Genomic DNA, 17,185 nt, shown 5'->3' with positions numbered 1-17,185 from the left:
AATTTAATTAATTCCAGCATATTCTGTCGCATTCGACGTGCAAAAGTTCTTGTTCTTAAAGTTATGTTAATTATTATTGCTACATTTAGTCTTAGTAATTCCTTCTTCATACAAAACGTTCTTAACTAAAGTATTATATTTATTTCGTTAAGTAATAGAAACAATCCATTTCTCAGTGTATCTCAAACAGTGAAAAATACTGCAGAGCTTTAGTTTTTGAGGGAGGAAGTCTCGTAGCATGTTTCATACATTTCCATTTCCATACATTTGCAAAAAGCCCGCCTACACCGAGTTCAGTTTCCTCTGATAGCGCCAAGGTCATTCTAGTTCATAAGGTCGCGTTTCCACCAAAGCTTTGCTTTAGTCAAGCGATGCTTTAGACAATTTCTAGAAAATATTGATAAAGAAATACTCATTTAAACACAATAACTGGTTATTACATTAAGAGTACTGTATTCTCACTAATAAAAAAATAATTTAGAAATTGCTTTTCAGATAAGTAGATCAAATCTGAAACTTAGAAGGACCAGCTCTATCGCGTGATATTCCCTGTATCTTCTATTGGAGAGTTACACGACGCTATTTAAAATAGAAGTAGTTGTAATATGACTGATTTTTAAAAAAAGTCTAGCGGAGCTGTGCGGAGCGGAGAAAAGAAATGGAAATAATGAAATCTAATTGGTGATTCAAAACACTTCTGTCCTATCCGCTTTGGTGGAAACCGGGCCTTATCCGCAGACGCGCTGTCTAGTCTGCCTGGCGAGGGTCTCGCACCATTTCACACCGAATGCTTCCTCACACCGCATATCCATCGCAGTTGCCCACTAGAGTCACATCCTTACGCACCGTTCCATAATTTTAGGTTATAGAGTCTAGCTTTTATTTTGGGGAGACGCTAACTAATTATTTAGGTCTTTAGTGATAATAATAGACATTTTATACCGTTACAAAGATATTTTTGTCACGCAAACAAATCGATGAGGCCGGCGAACTCGGTTTTTAGATTAGTCCGCCTTGATTCACTGTGGTGTGCTGTGTAGTACAACGTGTATTTTGACGATATTGTCATATTTTTGTGTGTTAAAAAGTTACATAATAAGATTAAACGGTATTTCAAGGTGAGTTTGCTATTTTTAGATTGCGGAGGTTTTCGTTCATGTTTGTTTCGTTTTAAAATATTTTAAAATAGCTAAAAGTACTTTATCTTCTTTCACAAGCAATAAATAATGAGCACTTCACATGTGCACAGTGCCCGGACTATAAAAAATTTGACTGACCAAATAACTTCCCGACTCTAATTTAATTGGTTCTTCCTGATTTAAGATCCATTCCCAACAAGAGCACGTAAATAAATATTGCTGAATCTATCTGAATATCCTATGAAATTAAATTTTCGTTAGACACCAGGCTTTTCTGGAGGTCCGTAATGTAAGTGATGCCCTTCACTAGTATTAGACGGTTGTTCAAATAGTGAATCTCATGGGCAACCATTTATAGTTGAATTTTAGCCAAATTCCATGCATCCCTGAAAGTGCGCTGTACCTACTTTAAGTTGTACCCTCCACTAGTATCAGGTGGCAGTTCAATACTGAACCTCAAGCATAACCACTTAAAGTCAACTTTCCGTTGGCTAGCGTTCATCTCTTCTCACTGGCTTCTCTATTACCAATACCATCAAGATTGTAGTTCAATAGTAAACCTAAAGGGCAACCATTTAAAGTACATTTTGGTTCTAGGCATTCATCTCTCCTCATCGGCTTCTCTATTACCAATACCCTCAAGATAGTTTCAATACTGAACCTTACAGGCAACCATTTAAAGTAGATTTTGGTTCTAGGCATTCATCTCTTCTCATCGACTTCTCTATTACCAATACCCTCAAGATAGTTTCAATACTGAACCTTAAAAGCAACCATTTAAAGTATATTTTGGTTTCCAGGCATCGCTGGAGGTGCGTCAGGTCGGCAGACGGGCTGTTAGCAGCCTGGCAGGCCGGGGGATGGGGGATGAAGTGGTCATCGTCCACTACAACGATGTCTACAACATTGAACAGACCACAAGTAAGTAATCTTTATCTCAGCCACACTAGTCTCTTCAAACTCCTTCTTCTTCTTCCTGTCGTGTCGACAACAAACCTACACAGCGTTAGCCCAAAACTCCGCCACAAGAATGGCGTTGTCAGTAGCCTTCGTTAAATCTTTCTGCGTGCAGTTGTTTGGGCACGCAGGGCACTCCTCCTACATATGTTCATTTCGTTGCGGTTCCAATGACAGTTTAACTTTCCGTCGGGACAAACTTGACCTTCACTGGTTGGGTTTTTATTGGCGATCAAGCTGTAGATCCTGGCTACACAGGAGTTGCAGCGGTGGGAACGAGAGGTGGGAATATTCCCGTTACTCTACACGCTTCGACAAAGTACCGAAGTTAGCCGAGGAGTGTAATCAGACAAAGGGCTCGTTCCCACGGAAATCCAATTTTATTGAATCCAGTTTTGTAGGATCCCGGAAAACTGAACAAATACATAGTTATGTATATTTGAAAAACTAATTAACTTTACTATAATCGCTGGAATAAAGTCTAGAAATATTGTCTCTATGTGCAGATGAATTAAAGTTCGAGAGGATCTGTTTTTTCGGGGACACTGCAAACGAGAAGTTCGTGTGAACGTGATATTAAAACACGTATACTTCTAAACGGGAACCTGCAAAAAGTTCTTTAGTCCTGTCTTTCCCGAACACTACTATCCGGGGCTTTTCAAGACTAGAGTGAATGGGCACTTACTTGGCAGATATTTGCCATCCTAGACTCCATCCCACTTAACACTAGTTGCGATTGTGGTCAAATAACCTACCTAACCTGCCTACCCTAACCTAACCTAACCTGCCCTGTCATGCATGCAACGAGATATCTCCGTGAGAACAAGCCCTAAGACTTCAAACTTCAGAACGCTTCGGGCCCTTTAACTCGGGTCAAAAGGTTCGAAACATTTCGTAGCCCGAAGGATCTATTGGGTATACCTACACTACACCCTTAAGTATTATAAAGGTATATTCTGATCAAGAACTGTTTTTTGCCAGACACGGAGCCAGTGGGAGGTGCCCTAAGGTTCTGCACAGCCGTCAAGGCGCTGCAGCATTTGAACCCTCTGGTACTCTTCAGTGGAGACGCGTTTTCTCCAAGCATGTGTAAGTTGACTTAAAATAGTTTAAAAAACTAACCCTACTACGGACGGAATAGCCACTATTGTTCAAGTCGGTTTAAATGTTGCCTATGTTACTCAGGCCATTATAACGAAACGATGACACCTTATTAAAAGTTAAGTTAATAATCCAATCTCATTCCAATCCCCTACCCGTCAACAACTATTTAGCTAAGATGTTTAATTAATACATTAATATTATATGTATTTAGTCTACTATTATTTTATTTCCAGTAAGCACATTCACAAAAGGGGAACAGATGGTTCCAGTGTTGAACGAAATTGGGACGCACTGCGCAGTATTTGGGAACCATGATTTCGGTAAGTCAAAAATACTTGCAATAAATATGTGAATAAATACTCTAGTAGATAAGTGTTTCTTTAAAAATAAAAAGACCCTGAAATCAATAAAAAAACTAAACTAAAAAAAATGTATTAATTCCTAACACCGAAACATAGTCGCAATGATAAAAAAATACAAGTACCTAAATAAACAATCTGTAAAATAAATTCAATTTATTTTTATGGCCGATCAAAATTATGCCCCTAAGCATTTATTGTATGTATCGTTCTTCATTACTATTTGAAGTTACTGTAAAGGCCTTGCACAATCTTTTAGATTCATTCTGAGTTTAAAAAAAATCTATTTTCAGATTTCGGCCTGGAAGTCCTCTCAGGATTAGTGGCACAGTGCAGTTTCCCATGGTTGATGTCAAATGTCATAGACAACGAGACCGGACGGCCGCTCGGCGACGGAAAAATTACCCATGCATTGATGTGCAATGGACACAAGATCGGGCTCATAGGGCTCGTGGAACAGGTAAGGAGTAGGCGATTTTCAACCTTGAAAGCATTAAGTCTAAGTTCAGTTTCCCGTGGCTGATATCAAACGTCATAGACAACGAAACCGGACGCCCGCTCGGCGACGGAAAAATTACCCATGCATTGATGTGCAATAGACACAAGATTGGGCTCATAGGGCTGGTGGAACTGGTGAGAAGTTAAGAGTTTTGACCCTAAAAGCAATGGTATAAGTTTAGTTTCCCGTGGCTGATATCAAACGTCATANGCGTGTATACTGCAGATTAGATAAAATATAAATGAAAAATGGGCTTAAACTTGACAAAATGTATTTATTAACTTTTAGCAACTCGTAACCAAATACAGAACAACCGCCATGACAGTTGGAGAGAGAAGACGATATCTCTGTCTCACTCGCACCTAGACCATATTACATTGCACATTATTAACTTTTCATAACACCCCCTCTCAATGTAATAATCTGGATACTTAATTACTATTAACTTAAACTAAATTATCTACTGAGANAGAGTGAGAAGACGATATCTCTGTCTCACTCGCACCTAGACCATATTACATTGCACATTATTAACTTTTCATAACACCCCCTCTCAATGTAATAATCTGGATACTTAATTACTATTAACTTAAACTAAATTATCTACTGAGAAATAAACTTTGCAATGCAACTACTAAAACAATAGGTACTCTTATAACATTATATGCAGTTGAGTTACTTTAAACCACACATATTTACAAATTTTAACAATGTATTATTTTTCAAAGGTTTGGTCAACATATCNTTAGAGTGAGAAGACGATATCTCTGTCTCACTCGCACCTAGACCATATTACATTGCACATTATTAACTTTTCATAACACCCCCTCTCAATGTAATAATCTGGATACTTAATTACTATTAACTTAAACTAAATTATCTACTGAGGAATGAACTTTGCAATGCAACTACTAAAACAATAGGTACTCTAATAACATTCTATGCAGTTGAGTTACTTTAAACCACACATATTTACAAATTTTAACAATGTATTATTTTTCAAAGGTTTGGTCAACATATCAGCAATTTGCTCCTCAGTTTTCACATATTTAAGACATACTTTTTGTTTCTCAATAAGTTCCCTAATAAAGTGATACTTAATATCTATGTGTTTTAATCTCTTAACAGTGTTGGTATTAGCAATAACCATGGCAGACTGATTGTCACAGAATAAGATAGCTGGAGTTACATTTTTTATATTAAAATCGCACAACATATTGCTTAGCCAACATGCCTCAGCTCCTGCCATACTCATTGCTACATATTCGGCCTCGGTGGAAGAAATACTAACTGTGCTTTGCTTCTTTGAGCACCAAGAGATCAGGCAGTTTGCATACTTAAAACAGTAACCTGTGGTAGATTTCCTATCTGTTAGGTCTCCTCCCCAATCAGCATCACAAAATCCCACCAACTCCTCATCATTACAATTATAAATCAATTTATAGTCTAATGTGTGTTTGATGTATCGCAGAACTCTTTTCAAAGCTACTAATAACATGTTACTAGCTCTATCTTGATATCTACTTAAGATTGATATTGCAGCACAAATGTCTGGTCTGGTACCACAAGCTGCATACATCAAACATCCAATTATTTGTCTACATAAATTTTCAGTTTCAGTTGAACACTTATTATTCTCAAATTCCTTTACATTAAAATTCTGGTCCATAGGTGTGCTAATTTGTTTACATTCATACATATTGAATCTTTTAAGAACATTTTCCAAATAATTTCTTTGACATAATACTGTAACACGAGTTTCTAAATTTTGCTTTACATTAATTCCTAAAAAATCAGAGACCAGACCCAAATCTTTCATTTTAAATTCCTTTTTTAATACTGACTTTAAATGTGACACAGAATCTTCATTACTACCAAAAATCAATAAGTCGTCAACATATATAAGTACATAAATCTTTTCAGTTTTATTACATTTAGAATACAAACAAGGATCACATTCAGATCTTTTAAAATCTTCTCTAATTAGCACAGAGTTGAACTTATCATTCCAGTACTTTGGTGACTTCTTTAAGCCATACAATGCTTTATTTAGCTTTACAATACAATTGGAATTTTCATAGGCTCCATCAGGTAATTTAATGTATACACTTTCATTTATTTCCCCATATAGAAATGCTCCCGTAACGTCCATTTGATATACAGGTAAGTTGAATTTTGTTGCAATAGCTATAAACAGTCTAAAAGTAGCCAACTTAGCCACGGGGGCATATATTTCACTATAACTCAATACATTTTCCTGCTCAAAACCTCGTGCTACCAACCTAGCTTTATATTGAATATCATTGTTGTTTTGTTTTATTTTAAATACCCACTTAGTACTAATTGCTTTCTGATTACCTGGTAGATCACTCACTGTCCATGTATTATTTTCTTTTAATGTTTGTAGTTCCCTCTGGATCGCTTTCTTCCACTCAGATGCCTCTGGACTTCTCATAGCCTCCTCATACGATTTAGGCTCACAATCTTCTACCAAAACATTATTACAATTAAAGAATTGAGTCTGCTTTCTGACACGCTTGTTTTCATGGTTTATGGGTGGATTTTCATAATTTTCGCCTTCACTACTATCACTTGGTTCATATAAGCTGCCCTCTGAATCACTCTGTAAGGTATTCATTGTGTTATCATCTTCTTCAACAAGTTGCGCTCGATCTTCAGCATCCTCCTTCCCTGCATCATCCGGATTGAACTCCTCCACTTTGTTGTATACATATGGCACTGTTGTCGACTCTGGTTCTTGTTCTTTATTTTCTTTCACAAAAACAATATCTCTTTTTGTTTCTACAGTATTCAAGTGTGGGAAAAATACTCTGTATCCTTTAGTTGTCTCTCCATAACCAACTAAAATACCCTTTTCACCTTTAGGGTCCCACTTACGCCTCTTTTCTTTCGGTATATGGACATACACTGGAGTACCAAACACTTTAAGGTTGTTGATATCAAATGTTTTGTTTGACCATAACTCATATGGAGTTTTTCCATCAACTGAGCTTTTTCCAGTTCTGTTAATTACATATGCTGCTGTATTTATCGCCTCTGCCCATAGTTTGGTAGGTAAATTTTTTGCAAATAACATTGATCGGGCCGCTTCTACTAAAATTCGATTTTCTCGTTCAGCTCGACCATTTTGTTCTGGAGTAAAAGTCACTGATGTTTGATGTACTATTCCTCTTGCCTGAAACATTTCTCGTACCTCGTTATTTACGAACTCAGTTCCGTTATCAGTACGAAAAATCTTAATTCGGTTTCCAGTCTCATTTTCAGCTCGAGCAATAAAATTTCTAATACACAGTTTAATTTCATGTTTTCCTTTAACAAAACACACTTCCCTGTATTTTGAAAAATCGTCCTTGAACACGACGAAATACCTCGAACCCCCAATAGAACTCTCTTCCATCGGTCCGCATGTATCTGCATGAATTATTTCACATGTCCTGGAGCTAACATTTTCACTTCTAGGGTAAGGCAGACGGTGAATTTTACCCTTCATGCAACTTTCGCATGTCGCCGAGTCGGACAATTGAGTACAAATATCAACTTTATTGTTCTTCAACACTTCTTTCACATAAGTCATGTTTTGATGCGCCATTTTTTCATGCCATTCGTGCAAAACTGAACGCTTTATTTCCGCAACGTTGGCTTCGGACGTATTATGGTAACGAAAGTTCAAATAATACATGCTCCCATTACGCTCAGCAACTGCCATCACCATATTTTCTCTATAAAACTTGCATTCATTTTCACTTGTCACAATAACATAACCTTTACTTGTTGCGCGGTTCACAGAGAACAAATTGGTTGACAGTTCGGGAACATGTAGTACGTTGTCTATGGTAGTGTTGATCCATTCGTTTCCGTTCCATACTTGTACTGCCACCTGTCCGCTGCCCTTGACACTAATTTGCGTTCCGTTTCCCACAGTTACATATTTGCCTTCTACGGAACAATATGAATTGAATAGTTCGTAATCACAACACATATGTTCGCTTGCACCCGAGTCCACCAGCCATTTTGTTTTATTAAAATATGCACTAGATTCACTAATTTTGTCCATGACCACGAATGCATTACCTTTTTTGTCCTTTCTAAAACGGCACTGACTTTTTATATGTCCTGGCTTATTACAGTAATAACACCTCACTTCCAAATGATGATCCTTGGAATTACGAAAGTCATCAGTCTTATTAAATCGGCACTCACTTATATAATGTCCTAGTTTATTACATTTAAAACACTTGACAGTTTTTCTGTTTGTTTTTTTAGCCACAAACGCTGCCGATGATTGCGAGCTTCCGCCTTTTTCTTTAATTCTCTCTTCTTCTATTAACAACCTGGCGACTAGGTTATCATAGGTTTGCTTATCGTCTGGAGCGGATTCCCAAGCCGAGACAAAATGTTTATAATCTTCCGGTAACGACATCAAAATCTTAGTTATAACAAACTTCTCAGATATTGCTTCGCCGAGCTGTTTCAGGTGGTTTTGTATCTCCTGTATCTTCGATAAAAATACGGACATATCTGAATTTTCATCGTATTTGAATTGGAAGAAACGTTGTTGTATTATGTGGATGCTTGTTTCGGATTTCTGTTCATAGACACTCAGTAATTTCTGCCACATACTAGCTGAGGTCTCACACGAAATGATATGTAGCATGACTTCTTCCGACATTCTTGTGACCAACAACATTTGAGCTTTCGCATCCTGAGCCTCCCAACGACTTCGTTGTACTTCATCCTCAGGTTTAACTGAAGTTCCATCCNTATATGTTACAGGAAATGTATGAATTCTAGGAATTGTATACTATTCCTAGGAAATGTATACAATTCCGAAGCTATTTAGGAAATGTATAAAATATTGCTTCAGAGATTTTTTAATACGCACATATCCTAGGACATGTATACTTTTCCTAGGAATTTTATAGAATTCCAATATTGTATTAGGAAATGTATAAGGGTACTTCTTCGGAGGCTAAATTTTCCATGTCTTTGGGTATAGCTATGTAACCAACTAACAAAATGGCATGCAATATTTTTTTTAGAATAGCTTAGCTTTGTCCCTATATGGCGCAAATTGCATTTTTGAAATAATTGCTATCTTTGTACTAAATAAAAATATTTGAAGTGTGATTCTCTGATTCATATGGTGTGTCCGTTGGCCATTTTCCGGAACAAAATGGTTGATGTCGCTTTTCCCTTTTGATATATCAATATAAATAAAAATTATTTCGAAAGGCAATGAGTTGTCCTTTTACAAAAAAAATATGTATTAGTTATAACTTCGTTAGTATGTTCATAAATAATTAGATAAGAAGTGTCCGGCGTAAAATGCTGATTGATATGGCGCGAGCTTCTCTTGACCGTACCTAGTTAGGTATTAACAATGAGAGTCTGGCTTCCCGCGCGGGGGGAAGCCAGTGGTGTAACGAACGAGCTAGGAAGCGGACGTGCGGCTGGTGGCTAAGATCGTGGAGTTACGAAGGTAAATATCTGATTCATCTGTGCTTGGTTCAGGTGTCATGCTGATTACAATGCCCAGTTTATAAAATTTATTTTAATGATTTAAAACTTCTATCTGAGTTTAGCGTGATGCTTTTAGGTTTTAGATTCGCCTAGAAAAATATTAATACTGAAGTCGATATGTATGATGAGTTATGGATGATTGTAGGCAAATTCCTGATTCATCTGTGCCTGATTAATATGGACAAACGGTCCATATAAATCAGTTTTTCCCCTTCTTAAGCATTAAACGAGTGTTTTTTTTTACTTAAAAATGTATTATTTTAATGAACTATTATTACAATACATGAATAGATTTTAATTATTGCTAATTTGATATTAATAAGTATATTATGCGATCATACATACAATTAATAATTTAAGAATAGACATTTTATTTAATTGAGGGTACTAATAAACTTAATCATTGTGCAGTGCATAGTTTTATATAAAACTAGCTTTCCGCCCGCGGCTTCACGCGCGTGAACTACATTATCTACATATTTTACAAAACCTTATTTTTTTCCAAAATAAAATTTAGCCTATGTTACTCGTGGATAATGTAGCTTTCGAATGGTGAAAGATTTTTTAAAAACGGTCCAGTAGTTTTTGAGCCTATTCATTACAACCAAACAAACAAACAAAGTTTTCCTCTTTATAATATTATAAGTGTAGATTTTATAATCAGTAAAACATTTTCTGTTTATTTTTATGTTAAAAACTTTGAAACGTCTATAAATATGTGGTTACTCAACTTCGTAAATGAAAAAATATAAAAATAATAAAATTGGGACCAGTATTATTTAAATAGCATTGTTTACATTAACATTCCAATGATAAAATCATAAAAACCTAAAATATTTATTTTAATATTGCAGTTTACAACAATGCCACAAAGTAAAGAACAAAGAAAGGAGAAAAAGAGGCTCGCAGAACGTAGAAGGATGGAAAACATAAGAAAAGATCCAGACAAGTATGCTCTATGGAAATTAAAACTGAAAGAAATATATTTGAAAAGAAAGACACAAGGTAAAGTCGTATCAGTTAAGAATTTGACACCCAAACAAAAAAAAATTGCAAGGAAGAAAAGCAGAGAAAGTACTAAGAGATGGTATGCAAAAAAGAAACTGCAAGAAAGTTATATTCATTCAGAAGTTGAAATTATAGACGAACGTGATCCAGAAGACAATACCATATTAAATGATCCTTTAGATTTGGAATTACCATTACCTCCAGAAGTTGCGAGTATGCCAAGATCTCCGGAAATTTCTAACTCATCACGCGTAATACCGGTAACTCAGTCTTCACCACTTTCCTCACGTACAACAAGATCCACAGTACGACAAAAGAGGATATTAGAACTAGATTTGAACCTTACAGAAAATGAAAGTGATGTCTCATTCAGCGCTGAGGTCCCGCCAAGAACAATAAAATCTCCTTCACCATGTACTTCGATATCAGATTCACCGAGGACACTCAGCCCTCAAAGTAGCATCACATCATCTCCACAACGTGTCATCCGCCGAAAAGTTTATAAAGAAACTGCACGGGAAACATGTGTTAAAAAGAAATCGCCTTGGAAACATATTTTACGCAAGTTTCATTATAGATACAATAAAGAACTAAAATTGAAAGACCAAAAAATTGAAGAACTTAAAAGGGTCAATGAAAATTTCAGGAGAATGATAAAACGCTTACAAAATGCTAAGCGGGTAACAGAACCACATAAAAGACAAAAGAAAAATATATCTGAGGACGAAAAAATACATCTGGTGGTTGAACCCTGTACTACCGCTATCAAAGAAAAAGTCACAATGTTTTTCGAAGAAGATAAAAACAGTTGAATGTGCGCGGGAAAAAAAGAATTTGTCACCAGAGGAAAAATAAGAAAACAAAAGCGATATCTTACAGACAGCTTGCAGAATCTACATAAAAAGTATCTTGAAACTAATCCTGTGCACAAAATAAGCTATAGTGCATTTTGCAAGCTTCGTCCATTTTGGGTACGTGTACCAACCGTAAATAATCGAGAAACATGTTTGTGTAAAGATCATGAAAATATGGAGCTGGTCGTAGTAGCACTTCGGAAAAATAATCTGATTGAGGAAAAATCTGTGAATGAGATTCTACAATCTCTATGTTGCAATCCCAGGAATGTTCAATGTCTGGCCAAGAATTGTGATAGTTGCAAAACCAAGATTATAAATTATATGGAATTTGACAACACCAAAGAAATATACTATTGGATTTGGAACAAAGTGAAAAAAACTTACGTTAAAGACACAAAAGAAAAAGTTACGCATCAAACAGTTAAGGAAAGGGTCACAGCGCATCCCAAGGATTTGATAAAATATTTTGAAAAACTTTTAGTACCCTACATGCGTCACTGTGCAAATATTATTTCTCAACATAATTTCATAAAAAAACTAAAACAAGACCTAAAACCGGACGAATCGATAATCCATTGTGATTTCAGCGAAAATTACAATACGAAATACGCCTCCGAGATTCAATCTTTTCACTTTGGCAGTTCCAGGCAACAGGTAACATTGCACACTTCTGTTATATATTATATAAAATATGGAAAACTGTGTAAACAGTCATACTGTACGATCAGCGAATGTTTACGCCATGATGCTGTTGCAATTTGGGAACATTTACAGCCAATTCTCCGATTTCTTGAAAACGAAGTGCCGGGTGTAACAACATTTCACTTTATTTCGGATTCGCCATCGGCGCAATACCGAAATCGCAAAATGTTTTATATAATGGCTAAAATGCACTGGTACTTTCCAAGTTTGCGATTATTAGTGTGGAACTATTCGGAAAAAGGACATGGAAAAGGAGCCCCTGATGGTGTGGGAGGAGTTCTAAAACGGACCGCTGATCAAATAGTTGCAAGAGGAAATGACATCCCAAACATTGAGATTCTTGTCAAACACCTAAAAGAACGTTGTCCAGGAGTTATTATAGAAGTGATTCATGAGTCGGGCATATTAGAGAAAGATATGCTCATTCCCGAAAATTTAAAGGAATTCCGCGGGACCATGAAAATACATCAGATTGTGTGGAGTGCCAATCAGCTTCATACTTTAGCTATGAGAGAACTTAGTTGTAGCTACGACAATTGTTCACAAGAAGCCCTTGAATGTCCTCACGGTCAACATATTGGTTTTTATACCATAGAAGATAATAAACAACAGAGTGGTGTTAACACAAATAAATCCGCTAATAATAGAAATTTGACATCTAAGAAAGCTAAATGCAGCTCTTTGATCAAACGTAGCCAAGTGTCTGCTACTGAAGTTCAGATTAGACAAGATTCGGATATAGCCCAACAAGACCTCGACCTTGCTGATGATGACAGCTTTTGGATGGAGACTTCGTCAATTGATGAAAAACTCATAACTCCAAAATTCACCAGAGATATACTTTCGACCCTTCATCAGAAAAAAGTGGAAGATGACTCAGATTCTGATGATGAGGAAATTTTTGTGTTTAAAAAGCCTCTTCGTGACAAACGTGAAAATGCTGATAGTGAAGATATGATTACACCTTCTACCTCCAAAAACTTAAAATCTTATCGACAAGAAAAAGGTTCTAAGAATATTTTAAGTATCCCTTGCAAACAGCCAAGAAAATATTTCTTGTAGTCCCTTAATAATTAACATTGGCTTCATTTATATAAATTTACCATATTATTATTATTTAGATTGTTGTTATATTATTATATTTAAAAAAAATATTTCGTTGTGAGAAGATTACGCTCATCATATTGACAGAATTATTATCATTGAATTAAAGTTGATCTCATTTTTGTTACTTTATTGTTAGTATTATCTACACTACTGTGATTGTTAATTCTAATTAGGTAATAATAATTGACTGATTAACTAAGACTTATGTCGAAAAAGACTATTATTAGAATTAGTTTGTACTTTGTACTCCTGTGATTTTAGAATTATAAAAGGACATAGCTAAGTTAATGAAAATAAGATAATAAACATGTTTCATTTCATATTAGTTAAGCATACTTGTTCATAATAATTATTATAGGTATTATTTTTTTGAAAGTGAATAAGGACGATTATATTATTGTAGAAAATGCCATTTAATTAAAGTTGATATTATTTTTGTTACTTTGTTATAAATATATTACCATGATTGTTAATTCTAATTAAAATGATTGACTGTTTAACCAAGAAGTGCCTTTACTAGAATACTTAAGTTTAGCTCAGTCAATAAATAATAAACAAGAATCATTTCTTATTAGTTTACCATACTTGTATTCTTCAAAAGTGAATATCGATGATTATTTTCAAAATGTCATTCAATAAAAGTTGATATCTTTTTTGTTCCTTTATTGTTAGTAATAACAAATATTGTTATTTATGATTATTTTTTGAATACAAAGCCTATCTACATGAAGTTTTTGCTTTTTATTTCTATTTTTGATTCATCTGTCACAAAATCTGATTCATATGGGCACAAAATATTTGAACGTCAATATCTTAAAAACTACTTTACAAAAACGAGTCCCTCATTCAAAAATATGTTATTTGGTGTGTCTATTTTCATATAAGCATGTCTGTTGGGGCTAAAAGTGAATATGAAATTTGTCCATATGAATCAGCCGAAGAATGAGATTCCGAAGAAGTGCCCATAAAACTAAGCGACACAAGCGCGGTCGTGTGATCGGGTGCCCCTCAGTACGTCTAAAATTTCATTTATATATATNATTATGTCAAAAATATAATTTGCGCCAGATAGGGCTATAGCTAAGCTATACGAAAAAAAATATTGCATGCCATTTTGTTAGTTGGTTACTGAACTATACCCAAAGACATCGAAAATTTTGCCTCCGAAGAAATACCCTTATACACTCTAGTCTTTAGGTCATTGAGGTATTTTGGACGAAAAGATGATGCGTAGTTTCCCGAACGCTGCCCAGCCGAGTTGGATTCGACGATTGACCTCCTTCTCGAAATTGCACCTACCTAGCTGGATCGTTTATCCGAGGTAGACATACCTACTTGTCGACAATCGAGAATTGAGCTCCCAACTGAAACTGGGTAGGGCGCAACATGGACATTCGACATAAGCTTCGTTTTGTCCATGTCCATCCTCAGGCCTACCTGTTGGGAAAATTGATTATGGTCTTCGAGCATTGTACCAAGATCTTCCAACGATTCTGCCACATACAATATCGTCGGCAAACCGATGTGTACACAGTACCACAGTGTACCGAACAGTATATGTATCTACACCTCCACAATATCTAGAGATCATAGTGAGCATACATTTTAACTTTCAAGTCTCTTACTTTAAAAACCGAGGACTGCAATACAAACTTCCAGCCCCCATTTTAACTCCCATAAGGGTTGAATTTTGCAAAATTTCGTCTTAGTGACTACCTACGTTCTAAAAGGAGGTGTATTCCACTTTGATCACCTGGATTTGATCAGCCAGGTGATCAAAATGGACTTACAGCGACAATTTAGTGTCCTTTGAATTTATTCTGTGCCTTTGATCACCCACGGATATTCTGTCCTGGGTGAGCCAAGTGGACTCTAGTTAAATTATTATTTTAGTGTCCTTTGATCATCTACAAACAAATCACACCTCCTCTGAATAGTCACATGTCCAATTGTTGTACTACATATTTTGTTTTGTAACATTTTTGATATTTTCTAAAAACCGCATTAAACAAATTGGACATGTATCTGACTTGTGACAATTCAGAGGTATGATTTATTTATAGGTGATCAAAGAACACTAAAAAAATAATTTAACTGGAGTACACTTTGATCATCTTGGTGATCAAAGCCAGGTGGAATAGACCATTAACCTAACCCTATGAGAACTCTTTTGAGACTTGTAGTTTCTGAGACTTCGTGATGAGTGAGTGAGTCACTTAGTCATTCAATGACCTTTCTTTCTACTAAAATTATACGTACCTATAGTAATAANACATTGCATATTATTAACTTTTCATAACACATAGACAATGAGACCGGCCGTCCGCTTGGTGACGGAAAGATTACCCATGCACTGATGTGCAATGGCCACAAGATTGGACTCATAGGGCTGGTGGAACAGGTAACATTTACCTAACAAAAATCTTTTCTAGCTTGCTTCAAAGCATTCGTCTCGTCACAAAATTGAACTGAAAGAACTCAGGAATTATTGTGTTGGTTCTTCCTAGGCTGATATCAAACCTCATCTGTTGGGCTTTTAAACAGTCAAAGATTTTGACCTAGATATCTACATATATTGGCTGATAGCGCAGTATACAGGGTGTTTGGCGGAAAGTTAGACAAACTTCGGTAAAGCGGTTGAAAATACGCGAGGAAAAAAATTAAAGCAGTTTTTAGATCAAATTTCGGAAAATATTAAATAAAAACAAAAATCGCAATTAAAAAAAAAGTAGCTCACTTAGGGTCAAATGGGCGAACTTGTATTCTTAAAATGACCTTACCTATACATCCACGAAGTTTGTCTAACCTTCCGCCAAACACCCTGTATATTCCAAATGCCATATGCCCATAGGGGCTAGGCCTGGCAACAGCTATTATTTGTACATGATGTATATTGCATAGAATGTTTTCTAATTACGTTCTTTGTTACAGGAATGGTTAGAAACTCTAGCGACGATAAACCCTGAAGAGGTCACGTTCATAGATTTTCTGCAGGCGGGCACCAAACTGGCGTCGCAGCTAAAACAAGAAGTAAGTACCAGGTAATCTATAGTGAAAAGATACACCATAAACTATCAGTGTACTTAGATAGATTCCCTTAACTGATAGATAATAATATGAACTACTCAATTACAAGGAAACTAGATCAGCTAGGGACTGGAATTCGCTGCCTGCTGCAGTCTTTCTCGAACACTACAATCTCGGCCTTTTTAAGGCGAGAGTGAATAGGCACTTACAGAGCAGATAAATGTACCATCCTAGACTGCATCTCACTTAACATCAGGTGCGATTCCGGTCAAACACATACCTTGTTCTGCATAAAGAAATCACCAAAATGGTCTGATTTATGTAAAATATACAGATTGTTTATTTATAACCAGCATTTTTAGGGTTCCGTAGTACTGACAAGGAACTCATAGTTTCGTCATGTCTGTCTGTCCGTCCGAGGTTTTGCTTGGAAACTATTAACACTAGAGAGCTGTAATTTTGTAGAGATATGTATATTAATTACGCCGACAAAGTGCAAGAAAAATCTGGAAAAAATCACAATAATAGTGCTTTTTATGAACTTTTAAGGAAAACTATAACGATTAAGATAGATCAGTTAGTTTAAGAGTAATAGCAGGCCTGTTCATCTCCGCGAGTTTACATCGAAAACAAAACACGCACGATGGCCCACCTACAGGATACTATTCGACAAGGCCTCACATACGAGCGAACATTGACTCACGCACGCGTATTCTTGTGTATGATGGAAGAAAATAAAGAAAATGGTGTACTAAATACTGTGCAGTATTTAACTGCCTAAATAATAATAAAAACACAGAATGTACTTTTTTAAGTTGCCTCAAGACACTGAGAGGTAAATAAGTAGTTAATATTATTCATGATAATTCATGCTAAATCATGTAT

General features: G+C 35.8%; 1 protein-coding gene and 1 long non-coding RNA gene across 2 annotated transcripts in view; both read left to right on the top strand.

The window, feature by feature from the left end:
* The first annotated feature begins 850 nt into the window (after positions 1 to 850).
* LOC114361637 (snake venom 5'-nucleotidase) overlaps positions 851 to 17,185 on the top strand; it is a 33,340-nt gene continuing 17,005 nt past the window's right edge. Inside the window, exons 1-6 of the mRNA XM_028316751.1 lie at positions 851 to 1,118; positions 1,940 to 2,060; positions 3,078 to 3,185; positions 3,434 to 3,520; positions 3,853 to 4,019; positions 16,205 to 16,303. Coding sequence (XP_028172552.1) covers positions 2,000 to 2,060; positions 3,078 to 3,185; positions 3,434 to 3,520; positions 3,853 to 4,019; positions 16,205 to 16,303 — 522 coding nt within the window. The 5' untranslated portion in view covers positions 851 to 1,118; positions 1,940 to 1,999. The remainder of the gene's footprint in view (positions 1,119 to 1,939; positions 2,061 to 3,077; positions 3,186 to 3,433; positions 3,521 to 3,852; positions 4,020 to 16,204; positions 16,304 to 17,185) is intronic.
* On the top strand, positions 4,535 to 5,222 carry LOC114361638 (uncharacterized). Its single transcript, XR_003656610.1, has 2 exons — positions 4,535 to 4,786; positions 5,064 to 5,222. It is a non-coding gene; the product is annotated as an uncharacterized LOC114361638 (long non-coding RNA).

This window comes from Ostrinia furnacalis, unplaced genomic scaffold, assembly GCF_004193835.3.
Source record: "Ostrinia furnacalis isolate ACB-3 unplaced genomic scaffold, ASM419383v2 OfSCF5861, whole genome shotgun sequence".
In the NCBI taxonomy this organism is placed as follows: domain Eukaryota; kingdom Metazoa; phylum Arthropoda; class Insecta; order Lepidoptera; family Crambidae; genus Ostrinia; species Ostrinia furnacalis.
Note: the sequence above shows the minus strand (reverse complement) of the source record. Positions and strands in the feature narration are given on the sequence as shown.